Source organism: Zootoca vivipara, chromosome 6 (genome assembly GCF_963506605.1).
Source record: "Zootoca vivipara chromosome 6, rZooViv1.1, whole genome shotgun sequence".
Lineage (NCBI taxonomy): Eukaryota > Metazoa > Chordata > Lepidosauria > Squamata > Lacertidae > Zootoca > Zootoca vivipara.
The window spans coordinates 9062756-9089191 of record NC_083281.1 but is presented as its reverse complement, the minus strand read 5'-3'; the positions used below and the strand labels follow the sequence as shown (position 1 = coordinate 9089191).

Here is a 26436-nt window from a genome sequence, read left to right as displayed (position 1 = left end):
CTGTGCCACCCTCCCCTTTTCGGGGAGAAAACTGGGCCTGGGGTTCAATAGTACTGTAATCAATAATGATTGTGGTGGTGGCGATGCAATCAGATCATCCCTGTGACGGGTAGGGGGCTGAAGGCTCTTATGCCCCCCTCCTTTTGAAGCAAATAATATTGGGGAGGGGGTCAACACCCCCAGCACCTCACACTGCCTGCCCCCCCCTCGTCGATTACTATTATTCCTATTACCATGAATTTATTTGTCACCCGCCCCTCACCCTAAGGACCCAGGGCAGGGGTGGGAGGGGGCACTTACCGCCCGCAGGAGGAGGCGGTTGAGGAGGAGGCCTGCCGGGCCCCTCCGGGGGTCTCGAATAGAAGCGCGCCGCGGTCGCTGCGCCTCATAGGCGCCCCCCCCGCGGCGGCGGCGGGCCTCGGCGCTTGCTGCTACTGCCGCCGCCTCCCCTTCCTCCTCAGAGGGGGCTTCTCAGCCAGAGGGCCGCTCTCCATGCCAGGCGAGACCAGACTCGCCTCCGCTTAAGCCCGGGACGAGAATGGTTAATGGCGGCGGCTGAGGGAGGAGGGCCGCCCGGCCGCCTCGGCAAAAAAAAAAAAAAGCCGTTTGAAAATGGCGACGGGAGCCGCGCCGGCCAATCAGCGCCGCCGACGGCTGGTTGCTAGGAGACGGCGCGGGGTGCGAGTGGGGAAGAGGCCTAGCTGCCAGGCCTGAGGTCTTCTTCGCTTTGGGGATTGCCCTTCTCCCCAAATCGCCCTTCTCGTCGCCGCAAGTCGCGGCACACCAGCCAACGTCTCGCGGCACACTAGCGTGCCGCGGAACAGCGGTTGAGAAACGCTGGGGTAATGCAATTTGGACAGCTCTCACCACCCTTAACAAACTGCAGTTCCTATCATAATTGTAAAAAATGCCTTTTGCTCAGTGCTTGTGAACTGCGTTTTGCATATAAAGCATGGGTGCTTTAGTTGAGATCCCTGCATTGCAGGGGGTTGGACTAGAGGACCCTTAGGGGTACCTTCCAACTCTACCATTCTATGGTTCTATAAGGTGTGATGTCATCACAAAGCCCAATCAGAGTGAGGGTGTTAGGGAAGATGTCACCATGAAAGCCCAGTCAAAGCGAGGACAGTAGGTGTAATGCCCTCATGAAGCCAAATCAGAATCAAATTATTAGGTACGATGTCACCATGAAGCCCAGTCAGAGCAAGAGCAATAGGTATAATGTCACCATGAAGCCCAGTAAGAGTGGGATTGTTGTATATGATGTCACCATGAAGCCCAATCAGAGCGAGGGCGGTCTGTGCTACGCCATCACAAAGCCCAGTCAGAGTAAAGGGAATGTGCTCTAAATGGGGAAACGTTTTCACCATTTCAGCTCACACACATCCCCAATCTCTTGCGATGACCACTGGAAATGGAAATGTTTTGGCCCTTAATTCTGAATTTTCCCGGACCAAGAACTGTCCTGCCACCCCGTTTCCCCCTGCTAAGACAGTTTCGTTGGCAAAATATTGTGAGAACGGGAGAATTCTTAGCATCCTGAATTCTCCCCACCCCTCCTCGTTTTCCTTCTTCTGCATCCTCTTTTGACAGCTGCAAAGCAGAGGTGGAAACGGATAATCGCTCTCCTTCTCCCAGGACTTTAAAATGGAAGCCTTTGTGTGAGTTTCCTCCCCCTTTTAATATAAAACACAAAAAAATAATAACACACACACACACACTCTTGGATTCCGTTTCTGCTTGATGCTGTCTCTCTCAGCCATGGCACATAGCTAGCTTTGATCACAACTGATCAAAAGGGTGCTTATAACTCTTTGCCCGCAGACACCAGTTTCCAAAACCAGGAATGCATTTTATCTTACACCTGAATTGTTTAAACGTGTCGCGCTGAACCGATATTCATTCTGTTTCCTCCTCCTTTGGAACTTCCTTCCCCAAATGCTTCCTGTGGTGTTTTTGTTTTTTGTTTTAATCCAAGCCCTTCTCCCAGTGATGAGATCTAGTGAAGAGCTAGTTCCCTAACTTAGCTGGATTCAGAATTGGCTCCCCCCCCCCCCCCGGTCTCTCTCAGCAAATAATGATGGGAGGGTGTAGAAATATATGTGTCTGTACGCAAGTATGAAATGTTTTGACCCCTGAGCAATTTTACTTTCCTCCATCAAGCTCTAGTGAGAACTATGTGGGGTCAATTCAGTTGTTATCAGTGGTAGAAACACAGATATATATATATATATATAAGCTAATTGCCAAATGGCAAGTTCAACCTAGGACCTAGGTTATGGTTACCAACTCGAAATGTCTTGGCACCTTTTTTTTGCAGTGGGATTTATTCTTATTCTTATTATTCACCTCATTTCATTTCTGTACCACTTTATATTTTAAAGAAAACAAATCTCAAAGCGGGTTAAAGCATCAAGTCAAACAATCCAGAATTAAACAAAATTCAAGCTTCAAGGAAAATAGTCTATATCCTTCTCTAAGGGACATTTGGCTTCCCCCCTATTTATTTATTTACCTACTTAGTTTATGGAGCTGCCCCACAGCAGAAGGACTCTAGGAAGGCAGTGTGGTTCCCCGGGCCTTAGTTTGCATACCCATGGGTTAGAGCAGCGTTTCTCAACTGCTGTTCCGCGGCACACTAGTGTGCCGCGAGACGCTGGCTGGTGTGCCGCGACATGCGGCGACGAGAAGGGCGATTTGCATTGTCACGTGCCTGGCGGCCGCCAATGTTCAACAATGACCCGCCAGAAAGGAAGCCGGCCGGGTCACGATGCGGGGCGAGCGCAGCTCTCAACAGCCACCACCACGGGAGGGCCGCAGTTTGGGGGTGCCTGGTCCAGATGGTTTGCTCCACTTCATGGCAGTCAGATCAGTAAGACCAGAGCCACATTCCCTTCTGAGGGCCACATGCCAGTGTTGGGCGGGGCCAGAGGCAAAAGAGGTGGGGCAACACATGCAAATTTTGCCTGCCCAAGCAAGAGTCATTGTCAGAATTCAAGGACACATTCCAGGCAGGCGAAAATGTGGGGGGGGGGGTAGGAAGCAGGGCCAGTGAGGGGGGTTGGCATTCAGGGGAGGTTTTGCATGTCTTGCGGGAGGATTTCAAGGGCCAGGTAGCGAGGCCTGAAGGGCCACACCTGCTCCTTCCACCCCTGACTTAGGTTATCATTTGCCGGTTCATCTAGGTCAGGCATCCCCAAACTGCAGCCCTCCAGATGTTTTGGCCTACAACTCCCATGATCCCTAGCTAACAGGACCAGTGGTCAGGGAAGATGGGAATTGTAGTCCAAAACATCTGGAGGGCCGAAGTTTGGGGATGCCTGATCTAGGTTCTGGTTTTGCCCTGTCTGGGGAAAGCAGGCTTGATGCGATCTCTGCTCCGTGTTTGTGAGAAAGAGGGGTAATTATTCTGAGCCAAATTTCTGCATTCATTAGGAACCCTGCTTGCTTGAGCTTATTCCTAGACCTCTGCTTAAAGATGCCTTTAAATCTGTAGGATGGATTTGGATCCAGCTGAAGAATTCAGAGGTGGGGGATGCTGGAGCCCGTCGAGATCTTTGCCACGAATTCTGCTGGTTTTGGCAACGGGAAACAGCATCCAAAATGCCTCGTTGGGTGACACAGCTTGCCTGGCCTAAAGTCCCGAGCTTGCACGCTGCGCCTCTTCAAAGGGGCCCAGGTCTGCAAACGTAGATGGCTTTCGGCTGCGGCTTTGACACGCTCACCCTCCCACAATGGCCTGGGGGCCCTTGATGCTGAGCTGGTGCAAGGTTCTCTAGAGCACCCTGAAGGTTGTCGGATCCAGGAAATGTGGTGGTGGTGGGAACAGGAAACAAACAGAAGACAAACCTTCTAAAAATTCCCAAAGATGTAGGAGACCTCGTTTTATATTTAGAAAACCAGCTGAGACATTTTGAGCTGCTTGTGCTTTTTCGGGAGCCGAGCGCCGGAGAAGCGCATGCATAGAGATGAAGGAGCGGTAATTATGGACACAGCGATGCTTTTCAGCTAAGGAACAGAGCGCTTGTTTAAAGGGCAAGAGATTCTGGGGGGGAAAGTGTGACACTTGCTTTTCTCGCTGCAAATTGCGCTTGATGGTTCCCACCCCCACCCCGCAAAGCAAGAGGGCGAAGGGAGAAGGGGGTGGGAGGCAGGTTTAGGTAAGAATAACGTAAGTATGATGCTTAAATTTTAAAGGAAATGCGTTCTGAAGGCAGTAATCTTTTTTAAAAAATAAAGTATTTGCATGCTACAGATTCCTTGGCCTTTGCATATTATTAAGCGCTCATGTATATAATGAGGATGGGAGCAATTAATGCATATGAATGCATTTTCAGCTTACCCTTGAAACAGAAGAACTAGCTTGAAATGGAGCGGGGAAGCTTCTTTTAAAAAGGAGAAAGTGGAAATAAATGGTTCTTCTGCATTCACCTTTTTTGCCTGCTCCATCATGTCAGGATCCCTTTGAGTTTCTCTCCCCCCCACCTTTTTTTTTAACAGTCCCATCTTGCCTTTCCTTCAAGAAAGCGCACATGGTTTTCCTCTTTCTTCCTGCTTTTCCTCACGCCAACCCTGTGAGGTAGGCCAGGCGAAGGGAGATGGCAACTGGTCCAAGGTCACCCACTGAGCACCACTGCTAAGTGGAGAGATTTGAACCCGGACCTCCCTGCCCCTAGTCTGACACTCTAACCCAGGGTTTCCCCAGACTTGGGTCTCCAGCTGTTTTGGGACCACAACTCCCATCATCCCTAGCTAGCAGGGGTGATGGGAATTGTAGTCCAAAAGCAGCTGGAGACCCAAGTTTGGGAAAACCCGCTCTGACCTTGGGCCTGGGGGCCTAATGCAGCCCTTTGAGGCTCTGTGCCTGGCCCCTGGGGCTCTCGCCAGGCCACAGTCCTACATCACATCCTCATTGAGTGTTTCTTTTCCTGACTTCGATGTGCCCTTGACTGGCCCCTCCCACTTTTGCCTTCTAGCCCCGCCCACCACTGCCCTGGCCCTTGTCCCTTGGCAATTTACCGACATGGGAACACGGCTCTTGAGCTGAAAAGGGCTTCCCCAGACCTGCTGTAGCTGCTGGAAACAGCGAAGAACCACTAACTGGGGTGTATTGACCAGTGCCCGTGACGCAAATTTTGTGTTGGGTCTCTTTCCCTTCACCTGTGCAGGGTGTGAGTCGATCAGCTTGCCTGCAGCTGATGTGGACAACTTTGTAAAATTGCTCCAGGGCAGGCATAGGCAAACACCGGCCCTCCAGAGGTTTGGGACTACAATTCCCATCATCGCTAGCTAACAGGACCAGTGGTCAGGGATGATGGGAATTGTAGTCCCAAACCTCTGGAGGGCCAGAGTTTGCCTATGCCTAAGCCAAATTCAACTCTGGGATTTGTTTTTGGCAGGGAAGTCGCAAGAGAGAGAAAAATTATTGTCTGTGTTCTTGTGCTTTCCTCTCCTGAATTGGCAACTTAGCCGCAGGGCTTTATAATAAAGATTCTGCAGAACCTGGTTGGGGTTCCTTGGGGTCAGCTGAAAAGCTAGTGCTGCTAAGACCACAGAACCTGAAACAATCTCTGCATGGCAGTTCTTAAAGAGAAGTTAGGAGGCCATCTGCCGGGGGATATTTGGCTGAGATTCCTGCACCACAGGGGTTGGACTAGATGCCCTTGCGCTTCCTTCCAAATTGACTATTCTGCAATTTTATGCTTCTCCTCTTTATTCCCGCCCTCCCTTCCTCTGCTGCCTCCCTTATGATTTCAGATTGTAAGCTCCTCCGGGCAGGGACCTCCCCTCTTCATAAACTGAAGTATGCATTGATGATGCAATGTAAACAACAATCCAAGATGTGGCTGCACATCTTTCCCGCTCGGAAATTTAATTGTTTTTTGAATGCCTTCCAATCTTCCAAAGTATATATATATGTATATTTTCCCCATTCTGACCCAGTGCCCTATTAAAATCGCATGCTGAGGAAAGTGCCAAAAATGTGCCCGATAGGAACCCTTAAGGCTGTTTTCTCTCTCTCGCCGTCTCATTAGGTTGCTCCTAATGTGTTCTGAAAAGCCCAAAATTAGGTACGGAGGTTTTTTTAAAAATTTGCACATGAGCAAGACGGGAAATGTAATCGGCCGTTTCGCGTGTCTCTGGAAGGGGCTTTGGGAAATGTGATTTTCCCAGGGCACCCAAGTCTTGATCTTTTTTTTTTATGTTGGGTCGTCATGGGAAGCCACATATCCCAGGGCTATCCTGGCTGCCCTAGAGAGGCAGCTCTCTTGTGGCGAAAGGTTGCAGCGCTTGCGACTTTTGTTAGCAGCCTGGGACCAAGGGCAGCCCTATGCTCGGAGCATTGCAGTAGTCCAGCCTGGAAGTGACCGGTGGCTGCAGACTGTGGGAATTCTTGGCTGCTGATCAGGGGGAAAGAGAAGGGAGAGGCTACCACCTTTCGTGCCTTGTTTGTGAGCTTATTTCGCATGGCGGAGGGGATCTTCTGTTGGTCTTGGACATGGGTAGGCAAACTAAGGCCCGGGGGCCGGATCTGGCCCAATCGCCTTCTCACGATTGACCGCCTGCGGACGGTCCGGGAATCAGTGTGTTTTTACATGAGTAGAATGTGTGCTTTTGTTTAAAATGCGTCTCTGGGTTATTTGTGGGGTATAGGAATTTGTTCAGGTTCCCCCCCCCCCAAAAAAAATAGTCTGGCCCCCACAAGGTCTGAGGGACAATGGACCGGCCCCCTGCTGAAAAAGTGTGCTGGCCCCTGCTCTTGGAGATCAGAGTGTTTGTTATACAGTGGCCCCCTTGGAAACCCTTCACAATCTAAACTTGCTTCTCTTTCCATCCCTCCACAGGTCTTGACGCCGTTCCAGAGGCGCTGTGAGTTCTGCTAAACTGGGGGGGCCGCCAGGCCGAGGTCAGAGACCTCCACCCGCCACCAGCATGAATCCTGCCTCTGGATTAACGCTGCTGCTCCCCCTTGTCAACCTCGTCTACTTGCTGCTGGTGGGCTGCACCGCTGAAAGTAAGTGAAGCACATACACCCCCAAAACCCCACAATCTATTCTAGTATCGTATGCTCATTTTCTGTAATTGCACATTCTTCGCTTAAAACATATCCTCAGGTCTGGGTGTGGATGAATGGGAAACTCTTTGCATGCTCTCGAGGTGCTCTTTGTTATTGCGTGTTTTTTTACTCTTAGGGATTTGAAGCAGCGGGTCTCTGTTGGTGTGTGAGAGTGGGGGAGAAGAGTCCCCAAAACCTAAGAACTCCATGTAGATGAGCTGATAGAGCCATTCTTCTTCTTTGGCAATCCCTCATAGTTGAGTAAGATTGTACAAGAAAGAAGATTCCACCTAAACATTAGGAAGAACTTCCTGACAGTAAGAGCTGTTCGACAGTGGAATTTGCTGCCAAGGAGTGTGGTGGAGTCTCCTTCTTTGGAGGTCTTTAAGCAGAGGCTTGACAGCGATATGTCAAGAATGCTTTGATGGTGTTTCCTGCTTGGCAGGGGGTTGGACTGGATGGCCCTTGTGGTCTCTTCCAACTCTATGATTCTATGATTCTATGTCTTCCATAAATACGGCCTTAACTTCGGCCCTCCAGATGTTTTGGACTACAATTCCCATCATCCCTAACCACTGGTCCTGTTAGCTAGGGATCATGATGGGAGTTTTAGGCCAAAACATCTGGAGGGCCGCCGTTTGGGGGTGCCTGGTCTTAACAGTGAGTCTGTAAGTGACCGTGGAGGCCAATTCTGGATCCACACATCCTTCCACAGTGGGGACATTGGTTTCTGGGTGGGAGTTGGTCATGGTGAGGGTTTGCCAAGTGTGCCTTCCTCTTAGTACGTTTCTCCCTTTCATCCTGAGTTAGAGTGTCTTCAAAGCCCACGACACCTTTGGTAAAGGCTGTTCTCCAACTGGAGTGCTCGCAAGCCAGTGTTTCCCAGTTTGTCAGTGTTTATACAGTGGTACCCCTACTTACGGATTTAATGCGTTCCGAACGCACATTTGTAAGTCGAAAAAAATTGTAAGTCGAATCCCATAGGAATGCATTGGGAGAAAAAAATTCGTAAGTAGAAGCAACCCTATCTAAAAATTCGTAAGTAGAAAAAATCCTATCTAAACCGCATCCAAGATGGCGGACGGAGCTCCATCCATTCGTAAGTAGAAACATTCGTAAGTAGAGTTATTCGTAAGTAGAGGTACCACTGTACTACATTTTTAAAGATTTGCCTTGAGACAGTCTTTAAGCCTCTTTGGTTGACCACCAGGATTACGCTTTCCATTTTTAAGTTTGGAATAGAGTAGGACTTGCTTTGGAAGACGATAGGCATCCGAACAACATGAGCAGTCCAACATGACAAATCTCTCTACAAATGGGTGCTAAGATCTTCAGATGAGCACCATCTCTAGGTCCCATCTACTTCAGAGGCCGTGGTTGGTGGTGACACAAGAGACAGAGCCTTTTCTGCAGCTGCTCCCAAGTTGAGAAAGACAAGACCTTTTTAGTGCTTGAGACCCTGGAGAGCTGCTGCCAGTCAAAGTGAACAGTACTGAGCTAGATAGGTGCCGTGGACCGATTGGATGCAGAGGAATGGTGGGAGGCACCAGCTGGGGGACCCGCAAGGGAAGAAGGCTCAGAGCCCGGGGAGGGGTGGTGGAATGGCAATGAGTAGTCAGAGGGAGAAGGGAGGGAGAAGACTGGGAGGAGGAGGTGTCAGAAGCTGAAGAGGCAACAGGGCTTAGTGAGCAGGGAGAGCCTATAGCAGAGAACAGTCCAGACTCAGGGGCAGAAGCTGAAACGGGAGAGGAGGGAGGCAAAGAGGCAGAGATGAGTCCGGCTGGTGAAGAGGCATGGGTGTCTCCCTGGCCTGCTGCAACAAGCTCCCTTTCCCTCTGGTCTCCCAGCACCAGGAGAGGGATGAAGAGGGCAGGGGAGAAGTTAGTTCCATGCGGGCACAGTCTCCGATTGCATGAGGGGAACCCTGCAGAGGAGGAGACTTCGGCAGCTGTGGGGAGCTGGAGACTTTCAGTCTCAGCAGCTGCTTCAGGGGGGGCAATATTTGCCAGAGATGGGTCGCTGTGCTCATTAGGCCTGAAACCCCTGTGCAGATCCTGTCTTTTTGCTAATAAAGCATTAACTCCAACTTGCACAGTGTGCTTTACTGCTGGCTCAGTCTTGTCAATGGAGGAGCAGCCCCACCTGGAAGAAGGTAACTTAATGTGCTTGTTGGGGAGAGACTTTTGCTCAGTGGTAGGGCTCCTGCTTTGCTTCCAGAAGGGCCTAGATTCCATTCCAGGTATCTCCAGATTTATTCCTCATTTTTCAAGTGGGCTTAACAGCACAATCCTTTACAAGTCTGCTCAGAAGTAACTCCCAGTGAACTCAGTAAGGTTTGCTCTTGGGTAAATAGATTGCGGCTAAAGTATTAACTGCCCGACCCTGGTATAAGGATGCTTGCTGTGTTCCTTTGTGTGGATTGACCCTTGATTGTTGTCTCCGTGGTGGGGACACCTTGACCTGGGTCCCGGAGGAATTCATGTACGTGAGTCATCTGGAGTCGTGAGAGTTGCCAGCCTGGGTGAGAGTTGTCCTTGGTGTGTATTTGCAGGGATGCCATATTTGAAAAAGCAAAACGGGGAGACGCTACCTTGGTTACCTGATGTCTCTTTTAAGTATGTGGCTTGAATCGCTTGCTTGAGCCCTTTAAGGCTGGTTCTGCCCTAAGGTACCTTTCTGTGAACTTGTCCGGCTGGTGTTGTTTGGTTCTAGTTGGGTTGGGGATAGAAAACCCCACAGAAAGACATGCACTTACTGTTTTGGGGAGGCTGTCCCCAAAATCTTCTGTCTCTGGTTGGCGGTTCCTTCTCCCGTGTTTCATGCTGTTGTGGTGGGAGAGTTTGGGACAGTTCCTATTGCCATCGTCCCCCATTTCTCTCCCTCTCTCTCTCTCTCTCTCGCTCTCTCTCTCTCTCTCTCGCTCTCTGTTTCTTTTACGTCCAAGGACACTGAATTAAGCTGGAGTGTCACCTTGTTTAACTGCTTGCTCAAATTAAATCAAGTCGCAGTGATGTCATGATTTCTCCCGACACTTCCATCCCTCCATTAGTGCTATATAAATAAGTCAGATGGGGGGGGGGACGCAAGAGGACAAGGTGAGCAAAGGGAACCCTTGGCAGGTTCTTCAGCTGGAGTTAAAAAACAGGGCTGCAACAGAGTGGAGCCGCGTGATTCCTCTGAACGTTTTAAGATTGGCTCTTGGACGGGCTTGGATTAGGTTAGAAAAGAACAGCCAAAATGATGGAGCGACGCCCCTTTGAGGGAAAGGTCTATATAAATTAGTTGCAGGTAGGTAGCCGTGTTGGTCTGACGTAGTCGAAACAAAATAAAAAAATTCCTTCCAGCAGCACCTTGTTGTTGTTTAGTCGTTTAGTCGTGTCCGACTCTTCGTGACCCCATGGACCAGAGCACGCCAGGCACTCCTGTCTTCCACTGCCTCCCGCAGTTTGGTCAAACTCATGTTCGTAGCTTCGAGAACACTGTCCGACCATCTTGTCCTCTGACGTCCCCTTCTCCTAGTGCCCTCCATCTTTCCCAACATCAGGGTCTTTTCCAGGGAGTCTTCTCTTCTCATGAGGTGGCCAAAGTATTGGAGCCTCAGCTTCAGGATCTGTCCTTCCAGTGAGCCTTAAAGTATATGTGTTGTTGTGGCAATCAGAGAAGTGTTATGAAAGAAAAAAAGAAATGAAAATATTTTAAACATTAAATGCTGTAAAACAGTCTTTAAAAAGTGAAATAAAACTAATTTAAGCATATAGTAGTAGCTAAAGTGGTTAACAGACCACACACATCAGTGTGAGGAAATACCTAAGGTCTCATGGGCAAAACATGGGAGGTGGAGTAAGCGTGTTGCATAGCAAACCGTGATGGATGAAAAGTTAAATTTCAGTTCCTGTTTGGATACACTATATTTTTAATATGCTAGTTGTGATAATTTTATGCCCATTAAAATTGTCCATAGCTATATTTTATGTTTCTAAAGTAACAGAGTGACTTTCAATCTGGAAAAGAAGTGCTAATGTAGCATTTTTTTTCAATTTTCCCAAAAATTTCTGTTTCCCCCCGGAAAAAAGCCGGGGGGGGGGTTCCGAGCTTCAAAATTTCCAGAAATTTTACATCTCTACTCCCAGCAATGCTTCCAAATCGCAGTTGCTGGAGACCACAAGAGAGGAGAGTTGCTCTTGTGTTCAAATCCTGCTTGCTGATTTCCCAGGGGCGTCTGCATGGGTCACTGTCCTGATCTGGCAGACTCTTCTTACTTTCTCACAAGTCATGCAATGTAGAAGCTCCATGCTGTTTTGTATTGGGGGAGCAGGGGGGAGGTTGTTAAGCTGAGCCACCACCCTACTCTGGACACTGTGGGTCATGAATGGCTTTAAAACAGAATGAGAGGAATCCATGGATTGGTGCCTAGCCGCCAAATCCTTGGAGGAGGAGGAGGAGGAGGAGGAGGAGGAGGAGGAGGAGGAGGAGGAGGAGGAGGAGGAGGAGGAGGAGGAGGAGGAGGAGAAGAAGAAGAAGAAGAAGAAGAAGAAGAAGAAGAAGAAGAAGAAGAAGAAGAAGAAGAAGAAGAAGAAGAAGAAGAAGAAGAAGAAGAAGAAGAAGCAGCAGCAGCAGCAGCCACGGGAGCTCCCCAAACTCCTCCATGCAACTTTCCAGATACTGTATCTGTTTTCTTAAAGGTAAAGGGACCCCTGACTATTAGGTCCAGCCTCGGACAACTCTGGGGTTGTGGCGCTCATCTCACTTTATTGGCCAAGGGAGCCAGCTTACAGCTTCCGGGTCATGTGGCCAGCATGACTAAGTCGCTTCTGGTGAACAAGAGCAGCGCATGGAAACGCCGTTTACCTTCTCTCCGGAGCAGTACCTATTTATCTACTTGCACTTTGATGTGCTTTCAAACTGCTAGGTTGGCAGGAGCTGGGACCGAACAACGGGAGCTCACCCCGTCGCGGGGATTCGAACTGCCGACCTTCTGATCAGCAAGCCCTAAGCTCAGTGGTTTAACCCACAGCGCCATCCCCATCCCATCTGTTCTCTTAGCGCCACCTAAATATGGGTGTGACTTGAAGCAAAGCTTAGAACACAGGTCAGCAAACTATTTCAGCAGGGGGTCAGAAGAAGAGGAGGAGGAGGAGGAGGAGGAGGAGGAGGAGGAGGAGGAGGAGGAGGAGGTGGTGAAGGAGTAGTTTGGATTTGATATCCCACTTTATCACTACCCGAAGGAGTCTCAAAGCAGCTAACAATCTCCTTTCCCTTCCTCCCCCATAACAAACACTCTGTGAGGTGAGTGAGGCTGAGAGACTTCAGAGAAGTGTGACTAGCCCAAGGTCACCCAGCAGCTGCATGTGGAGGAGCAGGGAAGCGAACCCGGTTCCCCAGATTACGAGTCTGTCGCTCTTAACCACTACACCACCTTGGAGGCGAATGCAGCAGACTTTCCCCATACCCCTGACCATTTCAGTTACCCTTTAGCCTGAATGTGACTCGCATTGGCTACAGCTGCATGCTTGCACTAGCCAGCCCAGTGTTAATAGACCAGTAGTTGAAAATTGCTCTCTTCTTTTTTTCTTTTTTTGCATTTTTGTGGAATCAGTTTCTTTTTCTACATGTTCTTGTTTCTGGCCTGTGCAGAGGCCATTCCCTATTGGAAGCAGGAGAGCGGGTTCGGTCAGCCTTCTCTGTCCAATCCAACCAGGGCACCCTTAACTGGTGTCTTATGGAAGGAAAGGCCAGCAGCATGGTTTTAGTTTGTTGTTGTTGATGATGATGTTAGGGATGCGGATGGCGCTGTGGTCTAAAACACTGAGCCTAGGGCTTGCCGATCGGAAGGTCGGTGGTTCGAATCCCCGCGACGGGGTGAGCTCCCATTGCTCGGCCCCAGCTCCTGCCAACCTAGCAGTTTGAAAGCACACCAGTGCAAGTAGATAAATAGGTACCGCTCCGGCGGGATGGTAAACGGCATTTCCGTGCGCTGCTCTGGTTTCTCCAGAAGCGGCTAAAGTCATGCTGGCCATATGACCCGGAAAAACTGTCTGTGGACAAACATCAGCTCCCTCAGCCTGTAAAAGTGAGATGAGTATCGCAACCCCAGAGTTGTTCGCGACTGGACTTAACTGTCAGGGGTCCTTTACCTTTTTTTTTTTGTTCAGTTGTTTTGTTGTGACCAACTCTTCATGACCCCATGGACCATAGCACACCAGGCACTCCTGTCTTGCACTGCCTCCCGCAGTTTGGTCAAACTCATGTTCGTAGCTTCGAGAACACTGTCCAACCATCTTGTCCTCTGTCGTCCCCTTCTCCTTGTGCCCTCCATCTTTCCCAACATCAGGGTCTTTTCCAGAGAGTCTTCTCTTCTCATGAGGTGGCCAAAGTATTGGAGCCTCAGTTTCAGGATCTGTCCTTCCAGTGAGCACTCAGGGCTGATTTCCTTCAGACTGGATAGGTTTGATCTTCTTGCAGTCCATGGGACTCTCAAGAGTCTCCTCCAGCACCAATTCAAAGGCATCAATTCTTCGGTGATTAGCCTTCTTTATGGTCCAGCTCTCACTTCCATACATCACCACTGGGAAAACCATAGCTTTAACTATACGGACCTTTGTTGGCAAGGTGATGTCTCTGCTTTTTAAGATGCTGCCTAGGTTTGTCATCGCTTTCCCCCCAGTGGTTTCTCCCAATGCTTTTCTCTCCATGGTTTTAGTTAAGAACGTCAATGGGGCTATTTGCCCAGATTTTTCAAGCTTTTACTCAGTTCATTTTCAGGCAGGCAGGTTGAAGAAGGAAGATATTTATTTCCATATACAGTAGGCACACAGAAATATGAATATGCATTTTATTTATACACTAGCCTAGTTTAAGATATTCTAAAGTATCAGCTCCACCCCCCCCATCCCAAAAAACCCCTTTAATTGACTCAAGAGCATAGCATCATGAAGAGGGGGGAGAAAAGAGAGAAAGTGGGGGGGGAGTGAAAAGGCAAGAGCTATTTGAATAATTTATTGTCCTTTGAAGTTGCAAGAGAAATTTCATCTGCCTTGGGGAGTAATTTCTCCCCGTTCTAAAAGGGTTTTCTCCTCCTTTTAAACTTATCTAGAGGATGGTGGTTTTGGGTGGGGTGTGGGGTGAGTACCCCCCCTTCTCTCCTTTTTGCATTTTCTGCATAATTAATGAAGCCATCACTCCTTCCTTCCTCTCTCTCTCTCTCTCTCTCTCTCTCTCTCTCTCTCTCTCTCTCTCTCCCTTTTCTGTCTCTTACAAACCTTAAACAGAAAAGGAGAGGAGATGATTGCGGGGGAAGGGATTTCTTCTTAATTAATAGAAATCATTAGAGATGGTTAGATCACATAGATAGATCCATCGACAGACAGACACCAGGGGTCCGCAAACTTTTTCAGCAGGGGGCCGGTCCACTGTCCCTCAGACCTTGTGGGGGGCCAGACTATATTGGGGGGGGGGATGAACAAATTCCTATGCCCCACAAATAACCCAGAGATGCATTTTAAATAAAAGGACACATTCTACTCATGTAAAAACGCCCTGATTTCCAGACCGTCCGCGGGCCAGATTTAGAAGGCAATTGGGCCGGATCCTGCCCCTGGGCCTTAGGTTGCCTACCCATGATAGACATTAGGTTGGGTTAGGGTTAAGGTTTGACTAACTTTTGCGAAAAGACAAAACAGTTATTCTAATTAAACAAGTTAATTCCAAGAAAAGGTAAAACTTCTAAAGAAGGCAGTTAAGGATAGGAAAAATGACTCAAATTGAGATGGTGGATGGAAGTCAGTCCAAAAGATTAGAATATTAAGGTTTGATAATGTTTTAGTAGTATAACAATTATGGGGAACGGGTGGTTGGGAAAGATATTTAGTTATTATATATTTTTATGCATTTGTTTGACTTTAGGTTTAGTTCGAATTATGCATTGAAAATGTCTATGGAAAGCAAAATGCAATAAAAATATTTTTAAAAAAGGTTGCTTTCACACGGCAGTTCGTTTCCCTAACCGCTAATTTCCGCACCAAGTGTGAGCTTTCGCATGACGAATGAAGCCACTTCTGCAAAACCGAGGGAGTAGAGTCCATGCTTACTGCTCATTTCTGTGCTATCCGGGTCCACCTTATATCTGAGCTTTTGCACCACATAAAAGCCACTTCTGGAAATCTAGCAGAGCACATTGGAAGTTCAGCACTCATATGTGTTATTTGATTTTTTATTTTATTTTTTGAGGCGGGGAGAGATTCGTTTGCAGGCCCCTCAGACCAGAAAAGTGTGGAAGGGAAGTCACAGCCTCCTTGCTGTTGAAACACACATTGCCCTCAAAAATACGGGATATTGTGTTTTGAAGAAATGTTATCTGAATCCCGAAATACTGTTCAAGGAAGGAGGGGGCCCCATTTGTGTTCATATTTATATCCTAATCATAGACTCCTAGAACTGTAGCCCTGGAGTGTACCCAAGTGTCATCTAGTCCAACCCCCTGCAATGCAGGAATCATTTTGCCCAATGTGGGGCTCAAACACTTGACCCTAAGTTTAAGAGTCTCATGCTCTAAAAAAAGGTCAGTAACTACTTACAGACACTCTCACACACCAGCCTTTTCATACTGATGATAAAAATATTTTCCTCCTTCCCCAATGATTATCAAAGTTTTTAAGGCATAATAATAATAATAATAATAATAATAATAATAATAATAATAATATTTTTACCCTGCCCTTCCTACTGGGTTTCCCAAGCCACTCTGGGCGGTTCCCAACAGAATATTAAAAACACAATAAAACATCACACATTAAAAACTTCCCTAAACTGGGCTGCCTTCAGATGTCTTCTGAAAGTTGGATACAGTGACATCTTGGTTGTCGAACTTAATCCATTCTGGGAGTCCGTTCGACTCCCAAAATGGTTTGAAAACCAAGGTGTGGCTTTCGATTGGCTGCAGGAGCTTCCTGCACTCAATCAGAAGCTGTGTGGGATGTTCGGCTTCCGAAAAACCTTCACAAACCAGAACACTTGCTTCCCAGTTTGCGGCGTTCAGGAGCCAATTTGTTTGGGAGCCAAGCCGTTCATATACCATATGTAGTTGTTTATTTCCTTGACATGTGATGAGAGAGCGTTCCACAGGGCAGGTGCCACTATCGAGAAGGCCCTCTGCCTGGTTCCCTGTAACCTCGCTTCTCACAGCAAGGGAACCGCCAGAAGGCCCTTGGAGCTGGACCTCAGTGTCTGGGCTGGATGAAGCAGGTGGAGACGCTCCTTCAGGTCTACTGGGCCGAGGCTGTTTAGGGCTTTAAAGGTTTGAATTGTGCTCGGAAACATAACTGGGAGCCAATGTAGGTCTTTTAGGACCAGTGTTCTATGGTCTCGGTGGCCGCTCCCAGTCTCCAGTCTAGCTGCCGCATTCTGGATTAGTTGTCGTTTCCGGGTCACCTTCAAAGGTAGCCCCATGTAGAACACATTGCAGTAGTCCAAGCGGGAGATAACTAGAGCATGCACCACTCTGGCGAGACAGTCCGCGGGCAGGTAGGGACTCAGCCTGCATACCAGATGCAGCTGATAAACAGCTGCCCTGGACACAGAATTGACCTGCGCCTCCATGGACAGCTGTGAGTCCAAAATGACACTCAGGCTGCGCACCTGGCCCTTCAGGGGCACAATTACCCCCATTCAGGACCAGGGGTAACATTGGTGCTCAGCTCTTTTTTCTTTTCTTTTTTTCTGTTCTTTTTTAATAGGTTGGAGAAATTTGAGGCATCAACACATTCTAAGACAGTTATATAAACCTTTTGCCAAAAGAGAGAGATGGTGTTGAAGAGCTTTAATTGTAATCAAAGTGCTGACACCGTGCTAGCTATAATGTTGGAAGCAGCTATGCTATAATATCCGTCCAACAGAAATGAAAACGAAGGGGTGGGTTGGTAATTCATACCGAGAGTACCTAACTGCAGACATATGTTTGCAAATCAATTTTGCTGCTCTCCAGGCTCTCTGAGAGTAACCTCAAACCAGGCACAAGTGTTCATGTTGAAATACCCTCTGCCTGCTTTTAGAAGACAGGCAGATTTCTTAAAAGTCTTATTATACCCACTCAAGTCAGGCTCGGGAAAAGTAACACACTCCATGAGGCTCAGAAAAGAAAACACACACACTCAATCAGGCTCTGGGGGGTGGGGCGGACCACGATCAGGTGAGGGTGGAGGGCAGAGGGTGGTATTCACTCTCTGCATTCACCCAGGCCTCGCTGCCGGAGCCAGGATCTCTGCGGGGGGGGGGCACCCACTTCCCTCCCTGATTCTGCACCCGGGAACACACACCCCTGCCCCGCCCCCATTCTATGGCACTGACAGGGGCGCGCCAGCAGTAAATCACACGGAGCAAGTTTGAATTAGCAAAACCAGGGTCTGCAAAGGAGTGTCTCGGGCCTCACGAGCAGAGCAACTCGCCTCCATCGGATCTTGCCAAGACTTAAGGTCCCTGCCTCCCCAGAGCTGTCTTACATCTCCTCCTCTCCAGGGTTTCTTCTTCCAGGCACTCGGAGACTGCGCCTGTGAGCCTGTCTTTCTTTGCTCCTCCAGCTTCATCCCTCTCCTGGTTCTGGGAAACCAGGTGGGAAGGGAGCTCACCTCAACAGGACGGGGAGACGCCAGCCAGGACTCCTCTCTGCCTCTTGGGCTCCCTTCTCCCAGCCTCTGATTCTGAACTGCTCTCTGCCACAGACTCTCACCGCTCACTACCCTGTTACGTCTTCCGAATCAGACAACTTCTTCCTCCCAGCTTTCTCCCTCTTGTCTCTCCGACCTCTCCCTTCTTCCCCAGCTGGTGCCCCCCCCCACTATTCCTCTGTATCCATGACGATCCAGCAGGCTCTTCTCATCTTACCATCTCTCTGCTGGGCAATTTTGCAATACAAGGGCGATTTCGCCCCCCCCCCAAAAAAATCACCTAACCTGCCCCCTATCTGTGGTGGTAGAGTGTCCAGACATAAGGTCAAGCACATGGGGAATTGCATTTAAAAATAACAGCCATCAGTCCTAAAAAGAAAGTTCCGTTCCTTCTTCCTGCCATTTCCTCTGTTTTCACTTGAGGGGAATCTGACAGGCACCGTCCGTTAAAGGAACTCTCTCTCTCTGTGGCCTGTAATTATCTTGTCTTGATGGTTAAAGTGAGGGTCTGTTCTCCCCCCCCCCTCCATACTTCCCCACCGGATATTCTTAATGGACTTTCTGTGACAAGGAGGCGATGTGCTGACGGCAGATGGACACTGACAGGAAAATGATTATAATTTTCTGCTTGGTGTTTTTCCCCACATTTTTTTAATTGGGGGGGTGAGGAGCCCTTGCTTCTCCCCCACATGCAACAGAAGGGAGAGTATCTTCACCTGGTATTAATCTCATGGTAGTCTTCTCTTCTCATGAGGTGGCCAAAGTCTTGGAGCCTCAGCTTCAGGATCTGTCCTTCCAGTGAGCACTCAGGGCTGATCTCCTTAAGAATGGATAGGTTTGATCTTCTTGCAGTCCATGGGACTCTCAAGAGTCTCCTCCAGCACCACAATTCAAAAAGCATCCATTCTTCGGCGATCAGCCTTCTATGTAATTAAATACACAATTTATTGATTTAATATATTAGATTATCAAACAAGTTTAATACACAAACAGATGTATTCACTTTTGTTAAAAGGGCATGACATAAAAAAAAGAAAGTCCTAAGGCTTTTTTTCCATCAACATTGAATGACAGCTCTCGAAAATGGTAATTTATACCCCGCCCATCTGGCTGGGTTTCCACCCTAGTTTGGGGGTTGTTGTAGTGGGTGGCTTGTTGCAGTTATCGCTAGTTTTATCTTGGGTTTTTGATATTACGAATTATGTGGAAATGGTTCAGTTTGGTTGTGTACTTTTCGATGTTTCATTTATAACTACTTCCGTTATGTTCGTAGCAATGCAGTTTTAAAAATATGTCCTAAGTTGCCTTGGTGTTAACTTTGGAAAGGTGGCATACAAATAAAATGACTGATCAGTTATTTAACGTTTCTCCTAAATGTGTCGTGCAAATGGGGACCACAGTGAAACAAAAGCTGGCCGCATTTGGATATCATCATATGTTCGATTTAGTTGAGATTCCTGCATTGCAGAGGGTTGGAATAGATGATGCTTGAGGTCCCTTCCAAATCTCACTTCTATGGTTCTAGGACAGGGGTAGGCAACCTAAGGCCCGGGCGCTGGATGCGGCCCAATCGCCTTCTCAATCAGGCCCGCGGACGGTCCAGGAATCAGCATGTTTTTACACGAGTAGAATGTGTCCTTTTATTTGAAATGCATCTCTGGGTTATTTGTGGGGCATAGGAATTCGTTCATTCCCCCCCCCCAAAAAAAAATATAGTCCGCCCCCCCTTCAAGGTCTGAGGGACAGTGGACCAGCCCCCTGTTTGCTGACCCCTGTTTTAGGATGTGTCTCATTAGCAAGACATAAGCGAGTGTCTCATCCCCTTCTCTTCAGACAAACCAACAAAACCAGGAAGTTTTACACTTAACTACAACTTCCCATTTCAGCTGAATTGAGGAATCCAGGAAGGCGGCTGACTTCCAAGCCTAGCCTCATATCCTGACTACATTTGCTACAGCTCCCCAGTTTGGGCAGAAACGGGAAACTATCATTAGCCAAATACTTCCTGCCGGCGAGGCTCCTTACGGGGTCCCAGCTGCGGGATCACATTCATCCAGTGCTTTACCAGCTGCACTGGCTCCCGGTGGAGTACAGGATCAGGTTTAAGGTGCTGGTTTTGACCTTTAAAGCCCTATGCGGCTTGGGACCCTCGTACCTACGGGACCGCCTCTCCTGGTATGCCCCGCGGAGGACCTTCAGGTCCACAAACAACAATACTCTGGAGATCCCGAGCCATAAGGTGGCTAGATTGGCCTCTACTAGGGCCAGGGCCTTTTCAGTATTGGCCCCAACTTGGTGGAACGCTCTTTCACAGGAGACCACGGCCCTGCGGGATTTGTCATCTTTCCGCAGGGCCTGCAAGACAGAGCTGTTCCGCCTGGCCTTTGGGCTGGGCTTAGTCTGACCCCTGCGTTTTTCCTCCCTCGTGGCTTGAATTTGACTACTCAAAATGAGGCTGCATTTTAAATTTTAATACTGTATTTTAATTAATTGCTTTTTATGTTTTATTGTAATTTTATTGGTGTGAGCTGCCCTGAGCCCGGTTCTGACTGGGGAGGGTGGGGTATTAATAAAAATATGTTGTTGTTGTTGTTGTTGTTGTTGTTGTTGTTGTTGTTGTTATTTTGTTTGCTCACTTTGCACCAAGGGAAGAAAGAGCAAACGGGATGCATCCAAAATAGGGTTGCCACACCTTACCTGACTCCTACAGGTGTGCCTGGCTCCCTCCTGGTGGAGGGAGCTGAATCTGGCCCTTTATTATTTTATATCTATAAATCTAATAGGTATCAGGTTTGAGCCCTGAAATCTCAGGGTCTGGGATACTGCCGACCTGGCAATCCTAGTCCAGAATACTTATTCATTTTTTAAAAAAAGGAACTTTGCATGTAATTTTTATTAAATGTTCTGTTTTACAATTTAAAGTACTCATTTTTGCATGCTTAAGATATCAATGACATCACTTCTTCTCTTTCCATGGTTCATTTTGCATAAAATAAACCCCTGCATATTTTAAAAAAACCTAAACCATAATGGATTATTACATCCATCAAAACTCATTTACACAGTTTATCTTAATGCTGCCAGCATTTTCAGCTGCACACAGTTGTTTCCCATATATTCAATAAACGTTTTCCAATCTTCTCTAAATGTATGTTCTTCTTGTTCTCTTATTCTATACGTTAAGTCTGCAAGCTGTGCGTATTCTGTAAATTTAAGTTGCCATTCTTCTTTGGTTGGGACCTCGCTCGTTTTCCATTTGGGGGCTAACAAAACACGGGCCGCAGTAGTGGCATCCATAAATAACCTTTTTTTGACACCTGGGAATTTCAGTCTGAATTATCCCCAACAGAAAGGACTCTGTCCCAGAATACTTTTTCATTTCTCAACCTGTTAAGGCATTGTACAATTGTCCAAATGAGACCACCATCGGGGGAGGTGGGGGGAGTCACCTCTCAGTACATAGTTTATAAATATATCACGTCTTCCCTCAAGGGGGCATGGATGCTTCCCCCCCTGCCTCCTCAATTTTCTCCCCCCCCTACCGCCGCAAGGAGTAATAAATTTAATTTCCTGTTCGCTTATTGTTGTGATCATCGATTCTGGATTTTTTATTATTACTACTACTATAAGAAAGGTACAATTCAAGATGTAAAAAGAAGAGAAAGAAAGAAAGAAAGAAAGCTAGGCGTGAGAACAATAATCAAAATTACCATTTGCAGCCAGATAACACAAGGTTTATGTGGATTTAAGTTTTCTTTTACTTTATTAAACCAATGAATAAATAAAAAGCACGACATCTGGCGGTCCACAGCCTCCGCATCCTTGTGACATAGAGACCAAGGATTGCAAAACTGGCCCGTTTGGGGCCCCACCACCTGAAACACAGAACACAAATTTGTTTTTTAAAAAATATATTTTTTATTGGTTTTATAACAGATACAAAAAATAAACAGAAAACAGATACAAAATAGAAAACAACCAAAAACTAAAAATTGACAAAAAAGATACAAAAAAAGAAAAATAAGAAAAGATTTCTTTACCCCTTTACTAATATAATTCTTAATCTGTTGACTTCCTCCTTCCCCCGCCCCCTTCCATGCTTCTATTATTAACTAATACAGCACTTTCTCCTTCTTGGCTCTTCACTTTTTCTAATAAACTCATTATAACTGTTAATAACAAATTTCTTACATTGAATATATAATTATAAACTACAAATCTAATATTTAATACACTATTAAACGAATTCCCTTCTCATTATAACCTATCACTTCTTCAGCCTCTTTGTACTTCCCCTTACACAGAACACAAACTTGAATCCTTTAAAGAGAACACAAATTTGAAGCTGTGCAAAGTGCAAGCCAAGAACATGCTCTGTGAGATTTGTGTCCTATTAAGGACACAAGTAGTAGAGTAGAGTGATTGAAATTGATGGACAGGACTCACTCAAGTCCATTAATTTCCATGGGATTGCACTGATAAGACCGGGCACCGCCTGGCCTGTGCATTTATACCAAATACAGTGGTACCTTGGTTCTCGAACGGCTTAGTAGTCGAACAACTTGGAACCCGAACGCTTCGAACCCAGAAGTAAGTGTTCCGGTTTGCTAACTTTTTTTTGGAAGCCGAACGTGCTCCGTTTTGAGTGTTACCGCTTCCCATTTGAGTGCTACGCTGAGATTTGTCAGTTTTTATTTTGCGTTTTTGTTTTGTTTTTGTGACTGTGCGGAACCCAGTTCAGCTATGGATGGATTGATTGTGTGACTGCAGTACATTGCTTATTGCTTTCATTTTATGGATCAATGGTCTCATTAGATAGTAAAAAATTCATGTAAAATTGCTGTTTAGGGGCTGCTTTTAAAAGTCTGGAACGGATTAATCCGTTTTGCATCACTTTCTATGGGAAATCCCCCCCTTGATTTTGGAACGGGTTTGGTTTTGGAACAGACTTCCGGAAAGGATTAACTTTGAGAACCAAGGTGCCACTGTATCGTCCTGCTTTAAGCAGACATGGCTTCTCCCAAAGGATCCTGGGATGTGTAGTTTTTTAAGCCATGCTTCCCTCTTGGCAGGGGACTCTGGGAATTGCAGATCTCTTAAGGGGACCACAGGGTCCACGAACAACTATCAGCACCCATAACAAAGTTTTATCAAGATGCTTTGGGGGAAACCACAACTGTTTCAAGTGGGATGGCTCTGCTTTAAATGCCATGGGCAGGCAAACTAAGGCCCGGGGGCCGGATCCGGCCCAATCACCTTCTAAATCCAGCCCGCGGACAGTCCGGGAATTAGCATGTTTTTACATGAGTAGAAAGTGTCCTTATATTTAAAATGCATTTCTGGGTTATTTGTGGGGCGTAGGAACTCGTTCATTTATTTTTTCCAAAATATAGTCCAGCCCCCCACAAGGTCTGAGGGACAGTGGACCGGCCCCCTGCTGAAAAAGTTTGCTGAACCCTGGAATAGTGCATTTGGGACCTCCTATAGTCCCATCTTGTGACCTGCTCTGATCCCGGGAGGCTGCATTAAAAAAGATCTACATTTGCCTACGTAGATATGCACGAAATTTTCAGCATACCCATCCTACAGGTTCCTTGCATCAGCAGAATTTGAATTGTGAAGGGGGTTCTTTTTGTCCCAGTGCGGATGGCAGATGCCACGGAGGCGGTGGGAAGAATAGGACGTTTATTTCGCTATTTCCTTTTAAAGATATGCACATATATATTCACCATGCAACAGGCCCTCTCTTGTTACCGGTGGGTTTTTAAAAAAATATATAAAATAAAACACTTCGCTGCCGTGGGTGGAAGTCTCCTTTCAGCCACCTTCATGCCAGATAAAAGAGTAGCTTTATTTTGCCCTGTGTACCTTGGCATATGGAGATAATATGGATTTATCCCTCTCGAAATGGGGGTGAGGCTGTTTGCTGTATGACCTGCTAAAAGTGGAGGTTGATGGGGAAGAGAATCTCAGAATCTTAGAATCGGAAGGGACCCCAAAGGGTCCTATAGTCCACCCCCTGCAATGCAGGAACCACAGCTACAAAACCCCAGAGAGGTGGCCATCCAACCTCTGCTTAAAAACCACCAATGAAGGTGAGTCCACCACCGCCAGAGGCCATCTGCTCCGCTGTTGAATGGCTCCCACCATCAGAAAGCTAGAAAGTGGGGGCACACAATCAGAAGAACTTCTCCTCTTTTGTCTGGACGACGTTCCTGTTAGTACAGAAGCCTCCGAGCGTCTTTTCAGAAGCACCCAAACACCTGATTTGCAAAACAGGATCTAGTTCTGATTCTGTTCGGATTCAAATCTTCTTCCCCTCTCTTATCTCTCTCTGGTCCAGGGCAGATCTTGTGATGTTCTGGTTTAAACCATCATTCTTTCTGTCCTAGTGGCCATAGCCCCTCATTGGGCAGCAGGTGTCCTGCCCCGGCTGTTGAAATTTGCCCTCAATCTTTCCCAACATCAGGGTCTTTTCCAGGGAGTCTTCTCTTCTCATGAGGTGGCCAAAGTATTGGAGCCTCAGCTTCACGATCTGTCCTTCCAGTGAGCACTCAGGGCTGATTTCCTTCAGAATGGATAGGTTTGATCTTCTTGCAGTCTAGGATCCAATGAAATGTCAGTTTCTTTGAGATGCATACAGGTAAACCCCGTTTTGTGTCCCCCTTCGCCTGCATGGAGCATCTCCAAAAGTGCTCTGTGCTGGAGCTGAGTTACATCCAAGCAGATCATGCCCGTGGTGCGCATCCGAAGACAAAGCCTGCGCACCTTTCGTCAGCGGCTCGTGCTCTACTCCGTGCGGCAGCGATGTCAAGTGTTGTGACAGGGACAGAACACGCTTGAGGGCACGAGGCGGGTCAGAGTTCGCTCTGGAAGGTGCGGAAGGCATTTGGGTACCTTGTAATCACTGAGCCTGGAAGAAGCCAGTGGTATTCGTGTGTGTGAATCTTGCTGCTTCTGTTTCACTTACCTGCCTGCAAGAATCTTCCCCGCAATGAGACGAGGCTAAAAATACATTTTCAGTCAAGGAAGACAAGGCAACTCCTGAAGTTGGGGTGAGGTGGGGAGGGGAGGAGGGAGAATGGAGGGGAGTTTTGGGGGGGGAGATGAAAAAAATGTATATAGATGCTAGAGAGAGAATAGATACAGCCTGGGGAGCTCTTTTCCTGCTCCCCAAAATTGGAGAAAGTCTGGGTGCCACAAATACCTTCTCGCACCTCCTCTGCACCTAGGCTCTGGGCACTCTGGGAATTGTAATGCTAAAGAGGACTTTATTCCTCTTTATTTCTTTTTCTCATCGGGAGAAGTTTTTAATGCTTGATGTTTTGTTGTGTTGGTGTATTTTGCTGGAAGCTGCCCGGAATGGCCGGGTACAACCCAGTCAGATGGGTGGCATATAAAATAATCATCGCCATCATCTCTCTTTCTGTTTTTATTCTTTATGATTTCTAACTTCCACGATTGCTCTTTCCCCCCTTCCTTTTCTTATGCTTTCTCTGTCAATTTTACCTTTGTGAGACCCTGTGTGAAAGTCGGGGAAGGAGAGATCACCCAGGGTGGGAGGCTGGGAGAAGAGGGTGAAGCTCCCAAGGGAGAATTGGGAGCCTCCACCCCCTTTTGTGTGGGACAAGGGTTAAGTTCTACCTCTGATAGAGGGCTTTGTATTCCCGGCCCCCTCCTTATCTTTCTGCCTTTCTTTTTGGTTCCTCCTCTCCTTTTTTAAAAATTATTTCTTGGGGGGAAAAGAGGATTTTTAATATATACATGGTATATAAAAGTGCACAAAATCTAATAAGATGTGAAAAAAATGACAATTGTTACGATTCTCGTCCAATTTGTTCATGGCAAATCTACATTTCTCCGCAACTTGTTCACGTGTTGCAAGATTATACATTCCTTCTATCCATTCATTGAAAGTTGACACATTTTTATTTTTCCAGTTCATCAATACCAGTCTTTTTGCCGAGTCCATTCATATCGTCCCTTTGTCAAGTTCCATGTATTGGGTACATAATTCAAAAGGATGTTTTCCTCTGTGAATTTAAGGTTTTGCTGTATAGCCGCACTGGTCGTTTCTATCACCCTCTGCCAAAAAAATTCCAATGTAGGACAATGTAAGAACATATGTTTTAAAAAAGCATTGTCTCTATTACATCTCTAGCAGCTAGATGTCTTAGTTAGCTCTTTCATTTAAAAAAAAAAATGTAATGGAGTCCAGTTAATTCAAAATATTATTTTTTGTCGTATGAGTCTTAGTTTAAGGTCCTCCTTTCCTTTCCTTTCTTTTTATTTAGATTTGCTGCCTTTTATCATATTGTGTATTGAAAAGTCTCAATAAAAAATATTTCAAAACGGGAATTGCAATGCTGTGAGCAGAATGGGGGTGGGTCTCCTAACAATTCTCAGCGCCCACAGTTCCCAGGATTTTGATCTTTCCATTCATATGAATCTCAAAGTGGCTTACAAACAATCAACAAGAATGACATAATAGAGCACCACAAATAAAATGCTCCTATGAATAAATAAATGAATCAGCGGAACAATGGATAGATCAATGGATCTACGAAACGCTGTTAACGAAACAGCAGCTTAGAATAAGCTGAACAAACTACAGCAAAAGTCGTATTATATGATTAACAAACCAATGCGACGTTTGTAATCTATAAAACAGTATTAACAACATTAACTAGACAGCGACCCCCAAAATCAGCTAAGGGCTGT

At 47.0% G+C, this 26436-nt stretch overlaps 1 protein-coding gene across 4 annotated transcripts in view; it reads left to right on the top strand.

Annotated features, from left to right (window-relative positions):
- Positions 1-26436, top strand: part of PTPRS (protein tyrosine phosphatase receptor type S) — a 225725-nt gene that overhangs the window by 47954 nt on the left and 151335 nt on the right. For all 4 annotated transcript variants that reach the window (XM_035118880.2, XM_060275383.1, XM_060275384.1 and 1 more), the window contains exon 2: positions 6846-7015. In XM_035118880.2, coding sequence (XP_034974771.2) covers positions 6934-7015 — 82 coding nt within the window. In that variant the 5' untranslated portion in view covers positions 6846-6933. The remainder of the gene's footprint in view (positions 1-6845; positions 7016-26436) is intronic.